This window comes from Anoplophora glabripennis, unplaced genomic scaffold (genome assembly GCF_000390285.2).
Source record: "Anoplophora glabripennis isolate ALB-LARVAE unplaced genomic scaffold, Agla_2.0 scaffold154, whole genome shotgun sequence".
Classification (NCBI taxonomy): domain Eukaryota; kingdom Metazoa; phylum Arthropoda; class Insecta; order Coleoptera; family Cerambycidae; genus Anoplophora; species Anoplophora glabripennis.
The window spans coordinates 1-12,240 of NW_019416346.1; the positions used below are offsets into that span (position 1 = coordinate 1).

Genomic DNA, 12,240 nt, shown 5'->3' on the forward strand with positions numbered 1-12,240 from the left:
TCACAAAACACGTGTGCTCTGGTCGGCTGCCCGCTAGGAACTGAACTTGCACACCAATTGTGTAGGAGAAATAATCTTTCAGGGACCACTTTATCTCTAGAACGCTAGAAATGTATAGTCCTTCAACATTCTGTATCTTTGGTGTATATATAACTTTATCTTTTCAACACAAGATGTCAGTGATGTTACCGTTGAAAATTTGAGAGTTAACCTCATTCATTTAACATAACCTTTTTTTTGTTTTGTAAACGGCATAGACCTTTACTAGGTCTATGGTAAAATAGAAAATGTTTAATAGTTTAAAAATAAAACTGAGTCCTAAATTATTGAAGAGCATTTGTAATTATTCACAAAATATTGCTCAGCCACTTAGAAGCAAAAAACCAAGATCTAGCAGTAACACAGTGAGTAAAATAGAAGAAATAGATATTAAAATTAAGTTAACTGAAATAGGTACAACACTTTGTAGACTTTAAACGTCTTCGTGTAATAGGAGGATCAGGAGGAGATGGATGTATCTCGTTTTTATCGCTATGGAGCAATGAATTAGCTGGACCTGATGGTGGCGATGGAGGGAATGGTGGTCATGTTATTTTCCAAGCATCAAATGACATCTACGATTTGAATCATGTCCCTACAATAGCAAAAGGTTTAAATGGTGAAAAAGGGTCTAATAAAGACTGCCATGGCAAAAATGCTAATCATAATATAATTAAAGTGCCAGTTGGTACAATAGTAAAAAATGCTCAAGGTAAAGTTATAGGCGATCTATCTCATGAAGGGTTAATGTTTCTTGCAGCTAGAGGAGGTGCAGGTGGTAAAGGAAACCATTTTTTTATAACAGACACTGAGCAAGCACCAAAAATTTGTGAATATGGAGCATTTGGTGAAGATTTTGAGTATAGTATTGAAATAAGAACCATGGCACATATTGGATTGGTACTGAAAATAATGGTTTGATTAATGATTATTTATTATATAAAAAAATTTTAGCTAGGATATCCAAATGCCGGAAAAAGTACTTTGCTCAGGGCTATATCAAGAGCAAGACCAAAGGTAGCACCATACCCATTTACAACATTGAAGCCGTATGTAGGGATGGTTCAATATGATGATTATGAGCAAATAGCAGGTAAAAACTCTTAAATGCCATTTATATTGTGGCAACAATGAAAATGTATGCAAAATCAACAGCTGTATCATTATATAATCTTTTAAATTTATCTGTTATAAATAAAATCTATTTCATGTTTTGTTATAGTGGCTGATCTTCCTGGGCTAATACCTGATTCACACAAAAATAAAGGTTTAGGTATACAATTTTTACAGCATGCCGAAAGATGTATGGCACTTTTATATATCGTTGATGCCTCTCTACCTGAACCTTGGGAAGCCGTCAGTGTACTCCAAAACGAGCTGATGCAATTTAACAAAAACCTTAAAGAGCGACCACAGTTAGTTATAGCAAATAAAATAGATATTCCTGAAAGCGAAGAAAATGTGGACAAATTGAAAGAAAATGTTAATTTGCCCGTTATACCTGTAAGCGCTAAATTAGGTACCAACATAAGTACACTTTTAAGAGAAATTAGAATATTGTATGATAAAAATAGGGAATTAGAAGATCAAGAAAACAGTAATAAAGATTGATTAGTATATTTTTCCTTTTTCTTTCTTACAAATATTTACAAATAAAAAGTTGACAGTGGCTTGAATATATGTATAAACAAACATACATAGAAATGAAAAATTAAAAAAGATTACTAGTGGCCAATTTATTAATCAGTGCTTTTAAGGCTTTCATGACTCGTACCTGGTCACAGTCAGTTACAGATTTACAACACACTGCCTTAGTTTTGACTTGCCCTTGTTCTCATGCTATACTCTGCAGGGTGGACCCAATATCAGAACCCTTGATGTTGAATCAGTTCATATTGTGGATTCTAAGGTTTATAGGGATGGAACTGCTCCTCATATGACAGTGGTCCCCTGAGATGTTCCGTAGCGACCTCTGTAAATCGTCACATCAAATATTTCCGAACATTTCACTGTTAGTATTTTTAGTCGCCTTTGAGGACATTTAAGATGTCACTGGTTTTATAGAGTTGGTGCTACTGCGTGTGCTTCTAGGTCTGTGCCCTAGAGTCGTTTTAGTAACAATTTTTTTTTGTGTAAATCCAATTTGAGGAGGTATATGGTTTGTAGACTCGGTTGAATTCACTGCGTGGTCAGTTTGGAATTCTTACATTTCTAGAGATATACATTCTATCAAAATACAACTGCTAATTTTATTAGTTCACCTAAAGTGTGTTCCCCAATTTTTACTATGGATAATGTAATTGAACAAAGAGTTTACCTAAAATTTTGTGCTGCCAACGGAATTTCTTGTGCTAAATCGTTGAAAATGTTGAGCAACATGTACAATAATTCAGTTTCATCAAAAACGCAAGCATACGAATGGTACAAAACATTCAAACGCATGATCCAGAAGTGGTTGATGATTTACTACATTTTGGTCATCCTTCAACACATCAACTGAAGAAATCGTCGATAAAGTGAAGGAAACTGTCATTATAGTTTGAGAGAGCTAGCATATGAACTAAACATATCTCACCAATCAGTTCGCACCAGTTTAGTTGATGTTTTGGGTATGAAACTGTCGCAAATCGTCTGGTTCCAAAGGAGCTGAATTTTCTTCAAAAAGAGCATTGTAAGCATGTTGCTGAAGACATGCTTCAACAAGCTAATTCGGATTTTACATTCATGCAGAGCATCGTAGCGGGTGACAAGATATGGGTTTGCGAGTTTGTCATGCAAATGAGCCAATAAGCTTTGGAATGGCACTTTTCTAATTAGCCAAAATAAAAAAAAACACGTCAATCAAAAATCGAAGTAATATTGATTGTTTTCTTTGACTGTTGTGGTGTTGTCTATACAGAATTCTCCAGACTCCTTCCAGATGGAGAAACAGTCCACAAAGAACATCTGGACGTTACAAGCATCTTAGAGAGAATATCTGCCGCAAAAGAGCAGATTTATGAAAGGATAATTGAATTTTGCATCACGATAATGCACCATCACACAAAGCGATAATTGTGAATGAATTTTTTATCAAACACTCAACGAATGTCATTGAGCAACCACTGAATCTTAGTTTCTGCTGACTTTTTCTTCTTTCCCAAACTTAAATTACCATTTCATGAAATACGTTTCAAGAAGTCATAAAAGAAAAATCACTGAAGTTGAAGTCCACACTGCAATATGCCTTAAAAAGATGCTTTGACAACTCACTGGAAAAAGTGTATTGCTTCAGATGGAGCCTATTTTGGAGACAAAATAAAATTTGTTGATTAATTGAATATATTGTTTTTACCTACGACCACTACTGTAAATACTTAAAAACACACCGTCTGCGATCAAAGTAAGATTCCTATAACGTACGGTAAAAAAATGGCACAGCTTGTTAAAAAAATCGTGCAGTTTTCCTGGCAACCGCCTAGCAACGGTCAATACAACACTGTTGTTGTTTTTGCTATGTTTGCAATAATTATGTTGTATTTTTTATTTCAAAATAGGTATATCTTGTATAAAATTTAATTACGAATCTTTTTTTCCTCTTCAATTTTTCTCTAAAATTAATAGTTTTTTAACTGTTGAAAAAAGGAGAAAAAAATTGAATTTTTTCCAATTTTTTCACTATTTGTTTAATAATAAGTTTAGCACGTTTTAAGCACGCGCATAGTGAAATTATGTTCTGTTATATCATTTTGGAGCCATTAAAGCAAAAATTAGCTATACAGGGTGTCCCGAAATTCATGCAACAAAATTTGGTCATAGATTCTTTAGACAAATTTAGGGGAAGAGTATTTTTTCTTTTTGCCAACTGACCCCCTCTTTCGGAGTTACAGCCCCCTGAAATCTGCCCCTAAGACGTCTTTTTTGTATCTCAACCATGTTGCACGAGAATCACTAAATTTGGTACACATGGATTTTATGACGTGGAATCTCACAGTGCTACGCTTTTTGGCGAGAAACCCCCTTAAGACACTTTTTCGTGGGCCCCCTTGTCTTTGGAACCAGAAAAATGTGGTCGCAAATTTGATTTTTTTTTAAATTATTAGCTAGAAAGCTATTGAATATAGAAACTATTTGTCTCTTGATATTTGGTTCGTAAAACGCAATATTTTTGAGGAAAATGGTGAATCACGATTTGCATTCGATCACATTTTGACATTTTTCTCAAAAACATTGTGTTTTACGAAAAAGTATAAAGAGACAAAAAGTTTCTAAATTTAATGGCTTTCTAGTGGACAGTGGACTTATAATTTTTAAGAAATTTAAATATGCGACCAAATTTTTTTTGGCTCTAAAGACAAGGGGCCCCACGAAAACCTTAGTGACTCCTACAACAGGGTTCCGAGACGTAAAAAAAAATATTCTATTTGGGGGCGGATTTCAGGAGGCTGTAACTCCGAAAGAGGGGGCCACTTGGCAAAAATAAAAAATACCGGTCCCCTAAATTTGTCTTAAGAATCTGTGACCAAATTTTGTTGCATGAATTTTGGGACACCCTGTATAAAACATCTACACCAAAGCAGATCCCGCCTGGTCTATATTGACAAATTTCAGAAACTTTTTTTGACAGATTGTATTACTCCCTTCTTCAGAAGAAACTCTGAAACAGTACTCAGATATATCTCTAAAAATTAAGAAGTCTAAACAGATGACTATTCTCAAAATTGTTCAACTATTGATCGGATCAATTTGACTTACTGGAAATAGTAATAGGAATAATAATATAATCAGAACATTAATGGTAAAAATCTTTATTAAAAAGGAAATTACTTATAAAATAATTTAACCATTAACCCTTTTATACTTGGAGATATACTAAAATGCAATGGCAAATGCAGAATTCAGACATTAACATAGTTATAACTTAAGAAAGCTTGGATTCTGCAAACTTCTTTGCTAAAGACAAGATATCGGTGATGTACACTGAGTTACTGCCAGAAGCCTGGGCAGAATCAGGTTTTCCACCTCCTTTCCCACCCAGTTTTTTCGCAACTTCCTGAACCCATTCGTTAGCTTTCAACCCTTTTCCTATAGCATCTTTTGGAACCGATGATAAGCAAAACACTTTATTGGAATCTTGATCTACTGTTATAAACAATGCTGAAGTGTTTGGACTTAAACTACGAACCTGCTTTAATGCTGTATCTAGAGCTTTTGTGTTATTGAAAGCTTTAAGCTCTTTCACTAAAATAGGCAAATTAGGATTTTCCTTCACAAATTCTTTTATTTGTTCCACAACTTGATTTGCGATAGCAGCCTTGGCAGCTCGATCCTTATCATCCAAGGTTTTCTTAAGATTTTTTAAAGTATTTCTGATTTCTTCCTTCTTCCAGTAAGGTATAACTGCTTGCGATACTTCATCAGTAAGTTCGACGATTTTCTTCACGTTTTCTTTAGATTTTGCTCCTTCCTTATCCAATTCTATAACAGTTTTTATTTCATTCAACCTCTTTTCTAGCAGTTCAGTTTTCTTCAATGCTTTGGTGGCCTCGGGTCCTGTTAAAGCAACTATTCTTCTTATTCCTTTTGCAATAGCTTCTTCGCTAGCAATGACGAAATCTCCAATATGTCCAGAATACTGAACGTGAGTACCTCCACAAAATTCAATAGAAGTGTTATCGCCAGCTGGTCCAAAAGGATCCGACTCTAATTGTTCTACAGGTATACCAATTGAAACTATCCTTACGGGATCAGGATAAGTTTCCTCAAAAACAGCTCGGAGACCTCGAACTGTTTTTGCCACAGCTAAGTTGGCTTCTTTAGCATACACTGGTTCATTTTTAGAAATCATACCTTTCGAACTAAGTTCGGTATTTTTCACTTGTTCACTGGTGAGCGCTCCTTTATTAGTAAAATCGAAACGTAATCTATCTGGTGCTACTAGAGATCCTCTCTGATCGGCTTCGGTTCCCAGAACTTTCCTAAGAGCATAATTTAAAACGTGCGTTCCAGTGTGATTGCTCATAATTAACCTCCTCCTCGATGTATCGACATATAAACTAACTTGATCGCCTTTTCGTAAAGTTCCTTCCAAACTGCCGATATGTATTACATAACCACCTCTAACTTGTACATTTTTTATAGAAAATTCCACACTCTCGTCCCCTACTTTTATAAAATATCCCGTGTCGTATATTTGCCCTCCTTGTTCAGCGTAAAAGTTGGTCTTATCGAGTAGGACACCACACTCTTGCCCTGTCCGAACTTCGTCCACAAATTGTTTGTTGTACCTTAGAGCAATAACCGTTGCCTCACACGGTTTAAACGTATAGTCAGAGTCTACTTTATCGGTAGATTCATAATTATATTTATAAGAATCATCTGTTGGCGGTACTCCTTTCCCTTGTAGCTCAGTAATGGCATGAACATCAAGATTAATGGTATCAGCTACACCACTTCCTTTGCCCTATAAGCAAGGGGTAATTAAATTGACATGTTTCGCACAGAGAAGTGTGAAGAAAATTCATTTAATTTTAAATAGCATGTAAATAACAAATTTTGAATAGTATGAAAAAAGTTTTATTAATTTGTTACTAAAAAAAGTCCTAAAGAATATTATGTGATTCTATTAAGAGAATAAAGCATTTAAAGTTTTTTTTCTCATTTTTCTTAAAAAGAATGAAAATAATTGTTAGTTTACTTAACAATTCTCAATATCTGTAAACAAATTTTGTCGATTGTAGATGATGCAGTAGCTGCAGAGCCTTTATAAATGATTATAAGCCATGCGACCAGTAATTTTGTTTGGAATAGTAATTTTATATCCTTTACGGTGGCAATTAAATTTCAATAATATTAAAAATTATTAAAACAGTACGATCATGATTACAGTAAAACACAACATTCTGTTTCGCCAGCTGTGATTGGTGTAATTTTTCATGAGTTTTATTCAACTAATCAGCGATAGCATTATCTCGAGCGTAAATGCTACGGTTTGTCATTGTTCATTGTAAACGAATCAGCTCTGTACAAGTAAATAAAATTTTTCTCGTTAGGATTCTAGAATTTTTAAATTTTATGTTAGCAGAATTTCGTTGTCAATTTAGCAGTTGAGGAAAGAATGATAAATAAATCAAATGAAAGGTTTTTGTCACTGGTTTATGCTTCAATATGCTATATGAAATAGCAAAAAAAATATACAGCGACATTCTCAGTGGCCCGCAAAGGAATGAAAATTTCCCCAATTATATCCTGGAATTTTGGAATTCTGACACAAATAGAAAAGCTGTAGCGGAAATGAGTTTTAAATGAAAAGTCATGGATCACCCAATATACCCTCAAATATTAACTCAAAACTTTTTTTACTTTGTTGTTAAAATATTCATCATGAAACACCCAATATAAATATTATGAAACAAACTCTAGCGATTAGCTTGATTTAAAAAAGTTCTTGTGTTTATAAAATATTCAGTCATAAGGCGTAAGTTTTGAAAACTAGTTTTTTCTCACGTAACGGCCGATGTACCATGGGGACTTTCCGAACCTGTATAGCAATCCACCTCAACGACAAAACTAACCGCTTTCAATAAAGATTATTTTATAAAATATATGGAATAATTTAGTTGTTAAAAGGAGCAACATTTCTACTTCTAGGAGGGGATTGACATAAGCATGCCTGAAGTTATTTTTTGCTATCAAATAACCTGATTTATTATAAAACTTTTAACTTTCTCACTTTTTTCTTTAAAATTAACTGTTTATTAACAAAAAATCATTGGCAGGATTGCAATAACTAAGAAAAATTTAATGAGGCTGCTGTTATACTAATTTCTGTCTTTAGATCTTCTATGATTTTTGCGAGTGCTTCCTTGGATTTTTTACAATAACTTGGGAAGAATTTTACTAGTGATGTTGACTTGCTGCATTTTTTAAATATCGGAAAAACTGTGTTAAAAAACAGCTGAGGTCTATAATATTGTGAAAAAAAAAATGAGATGGGAGATTCTTTGCAAAATATTAAGAGAAAAAGGTGCAACTGTAAACACAGAACGATGGGACTGGGACCTACAACTTATTGAATTATGAATTATAGGTAAATACTTGCTGCCATTCGTGGAGTTACAAGAAATCACTATCACTAAGGACTCCATAAATTCAACAGCACTAGGTATTCTGAAAACTTGATCACTTGTAAATTCCAAAAGTATTTCTAAAAAACAGGTCCCTTTCACTTTATTTGAAAAAAGAACCATTTTCAAGTCATTATTTGTTTTATGCTTACAATATTGTGACTAAGAAATTTAGTCGACCTAAAATTACTCTTGAATTATTCCTTAAAAAAAGGTCATAAAAAGGTTTTATTCTAAAAATACAATTATATACAGGGTGATTCAGTTATAATGTCATTAATTTTAAGGGAAGATAGGGAAAAATTAGTAGCATATGAATACGTGAATAAAAAAAATTTTAAAATGCATAATTACGCTAAAAAAATATTTTCAAATCATTTAAACCCCTTTTTAGAAAGTGAATCTTGACCTACCATAACATTCGGTCATTAACCTAGCTTTTAATGCTTTTTTAACACAAGAATTAATAAGATATTTTTTTACATTTTTAAACAAGTATTATTTATTTTTTAATAAAAACAAATGTATAAAGGATAATAATTGTTTTCTAATGTAAGGTTACACACTTTAATATTTTTTATATTGTTAACATTTTCACTACATTTTATAATTGAATATGAATTTTTAGTATTATGTTCAGTTAATTATTCAGTTTGTAGTACATATATCTTATTTTATGACTTATTGCTTTCAAAGAGTAGTATGGTATCTACCTATTTAAAATGCCAGTACGGCTAAAACGACACTCATCCATCCATAGCACTTTGTTAATAAAACGATCCACTGCACTTTGATTTTAAAACCAATCACAAATTTTAAGACGGCTAGGGAATTAGCTGTTTCACTTCAGTGTTCGAACGCTGTGTACTCCGCCAGCCGGCTCGTTCCTTATTATGAAGTAGGACGGCAAGTTAACAGAACTTAAGGAGTAATTTGCTTATTTTTTAAAAGGTCAGGAAAAAAATTTTTTTTTCGATTTTTTGTCTTTGTTAGGCCTTCAGAATACATAGTTAAAATTAATGATATTATGACTGAATCACTTTGTATACGATGTAGTTATGAAGTGTACAAAAAAAATTATCAGAAGTTTTGTACTTTTATTCTGAGATTGTTGCTACTTCTAAAAAAAAATCTAAAAAATCATGAATTCTTTTCACATAACTAGAATTATTTCAAGTTTGTGTAAACACGTGATAATGGTAACGTTAAGTTAAAAAGCGATAACTTGAAAACAGTCCATTTTCAGGATAAAAATAGAACAGATCTTTTTTATTAAAAATACAACTAGGAGTTACAACAAATTTCTAAAATATGGCATCGAGTTGGTGAGCTTGATAATTAGGATCACGACGAGTAGTTGACACATTTATATCTGAATTATGTGAACTTCCCCTTTTAATTAGATGAGTCTTATCACTATCTAAAATGCCTTGCGAGATATTTTCCAAAATGTGATTTTTTCTTTCAAATTTCAACACCCAACATTTCGAAATGGAAGCATTTAGAAACACATATTTATAGGATATTTTCCTTATTTTTTTTGACAAAGAGGGGTTAAAGAGATAAACTTTTAATAACAAACATATTTTACCTGAGACAACAGTTGTGCCTGTTTTTTGGCGTCTTCATAAGCATTCATATCAACAGCAAGACCTTTCTCCTCTGCCATAAGAGTTGTAAGGTCAACGGGAAAACCGTAAGTGTCATACAACCTCCATGCAACATCTCCAGGAAGAGTATTATTGTCCCCGAGCTTGGATATGGTTCTATTCAGTAGATTCCTTCCTCTAGACAACGTTTTTAGGAACTGCTCCTCTTCCTCATTAATAGTGTCAATAATGCCTAAAATAATTCATTTCATTTTATCACAGTTAAAAAAAAATAAATATTACAGTAGAACCTCGATTATTTGACCCCGATAGGACCAACCTGCTGACTGATAAATGAATAAATGAATAAGTTAATACAAACGGAATATTTTTTCGGTTAACCAACTTTGCAACCATAATTCTGTTTTAACCCTTAAGCTGCTCGAGACATATATAGACGCAAATCCCGTAACTGCTCCGGACGTTTATAAACGCCAGATTTTTTAAATAGTTTAGAGTAAATTTAAAATCTGACAATATATGAATATCATATTATTAGCATCAGAGACGACATCTTGTAGCCATAAAAAAAATATATATTTTAAATATTAACTGCTCCAGACGTATAAATACGTTTAGAGTCTCACACCCTCACAAGTGGGCTGTACTTACTTTATTGATACGTAGTAAGGCGGCGGGTGATCTCGGCACTTTCGGCAATGCAACGCAACTAAAGCAAGAGGAGTCTACCATACTCTAAGGGTTTTGCTACAGTTACTTGTCGGTGCTTGTCGGTGTAGTGACAATTATGCCGCGTTATAATAAGAAAAAATATTATACTGATCAAGAACTGGAGGCGATTTTAGCCAATAGTGATGATGAATCCGTTGAAAATATATCAGATGAGTCAGATGGCGGATGGATAGACGAGGATGATACGGCCACACCAGAACCTACGTATGCGGCTCCTGAATCATCAGAGACCTCCGATTTTTCTGACCAGGATTCCCATTCCGATATTCCTACTAGCAGTAAAAAAAGAGCTAGAGGTAAAGCTAAGAAAGCAACAAGTGATTTTGTTTGGAGTGGAAAAGATTTAAAGCCGGAAATACACAAATTTAAATTTGACAATTCGGGTTGTTCTCCAGAAAGTGGCCTTGATAAAAATAGCATTGAACTAGAATGTTTTCAAAGATTCTTTGGCGAAGACATTGTTCAGTATATTGCTGAACAAACTAACCTATATTTTGCCTCTATATCTTCTCGAGATATTCCCGATACATCCAGACTGCATCGATGGAAGGATACAGATTTCGATGAAATATACAGCTTTATTGCAATCAACTTACTTATGTCACAAGTCAAGAAACATTCCATTAATTCTTATTGGACCAATAATATTAAGATATCTACACCCATGTTTCACCAAATTATGTCCAGGGACCGGTTTCTTCTTCTTCTCCGTAGTCTTCATTTTGTTGACAACAGGAAGGAGGCGCCCCAAGATGATAAATTATGGAAAAACCGAAAAATTGTTGATCATTTAAAAAAACAAATGGCAGAAACTTTCTATCCCTTCAAAAATCTGTGTATAGACGAGAGCTTAGTTTTATTCAAGGGTAGAATATTTTTTAAACAGTATATACCATCGAAGAGGCACAGGTTTGGTATTAAATTTTTCCTCATATGTGACTGTGAAACCGGATACATCTTAGATTTTATAATTTATACAGGAAAGTATACCGATCTTGATGATATAGAAGATGATCTTCTCAACAAAGCGGGAATATCTGGTAGAGTCGTCTTATCACTAATGAAACCTTTTCTTGGGAATGGTCATTCATTATTTCTGGACAACTGGTATGTAAGTCCTCACCTTTTTGTACATTTACACCAGCAAAAAACTAACGCATGTGGGACTGTTAAAAAGAATAGGAAAGGAATGCCAGACCTTGAATGCGTTTTGGATCGTGGAGAAACGCAATTCATGTCTTCAAACAAGCTTCTAGCTTTGAAATGGAAAGACAAGCATGAGGTATTCATGCTGACTACAATGCATAATAGCGAAGTTAGCAGTACTGGTAAAATTGATTAGGATACTGGGGAGGAAAAAAGAAACCTCATTGCATTCTGGACTATAATGAATACATGGGAGCTGTCGATCGCTCCGATAATAATAATAATAATAATAATAATAATAATAATAATCTTTAATTCGTAAAAACATTAACATTTACAATGACAATGTAAGAGCGAAATGGTGTCACAACAGTTTCCCTAAGTTAGTTTAAACAGTGTTCCAAATATTCAGTTACATTGTAGGGCTCAATATTTAACAAAAATTGTTTAATATGTTTTTTGAATAAATTTACACTCTGTATCTGTTTAAGTGACGCTGGTAAACAATTGAATAATTTAATACACATGTAATGTGCATTCTTTTCTGTTAGAGTTAGTCTGTGATATGGGTACATTAGATTTAAATTTCTTGTATTATACTGAGATGA

The 12,240-nt window shown here is 33.4% G+C and overlaps 2 protein-coding genes across 3 annotated transcripts in view; one reads left to right on the top strand and one right to left on the bottom strand.

The window, feature by feature from the left end:
* Positions 1-210: 210 nt before the first annotated feature.
* Positions 211-1,658, top strand: LOC108903766 (mitochondrial ribosome-associated GTPase 2). Its single transcript, XM_018706054.1, has 4 exons — positions 211-404; positions 454-939; positions 994-1,132; positions 1,262-1,658. Exons 1-4 carry the CDS (start codon positions 288-290, stop codon positions 1,648-1,650), a joined length of 1,131 nt encoding a protein of 376 aa, XP_018561570.1. The 5' UTR covers positions 211-287; the 3' UTR covers positions 1,651-1,658.
* Positions 1,659-4,810: 3,152 nt separating this feature from the next.
* Positions 4,811-12,240, bottom strand: part of LOC108903769 (alanine--tRNA ligase, cytoplasmic) — a 13,635-nt gene continuing 6,205 nt past the window's right edge. The window contains exons 4-5 of one of the 2 annotated variants that reach the window (XM_018706059.1): positions 9,736-9,986; positions 4,811-6,481 (exon numbers count right to left, since the gene is read on the bottom strand). In XM_018706059.1, the coding sequence (XP_018561575.1) occupies positions 4,940-6,481; positions 9,736-9,986 (1,793 nt within the window). In that variant the 3' untranslated portion in view covers positions 4,811-4,939. The remainder of the gene's footprint in view (positions 6,482-9,735; positions 9,987-12,240) is intronic. The other variant, XM_018706058.1, reaches the window with a different exon arrangement.

Bases quoted from the DNA above. Each gene is read 5' to 3' on its own strand.
- LOC108903766 (XM_018706054.1), top strand. From the start codon at position 288: ATGTTTAATAGTTTAAAAATAAAACTGAGTCCTAAATTATTGAAGAGC. The intron at 405-453 runs GTGAGTAAAATA...TAACTGAAATAG, and splicing joins CAAGATCTAGCAGTAACACA to GTACAACACTTTGTAGACTT. The intron at 940-993 runs GTACTGAAAATA...AAAAAATTTTAG, and splicing joins CCATGGCACATATTGGATTG to CTAGGATATCCAAATGCCGG.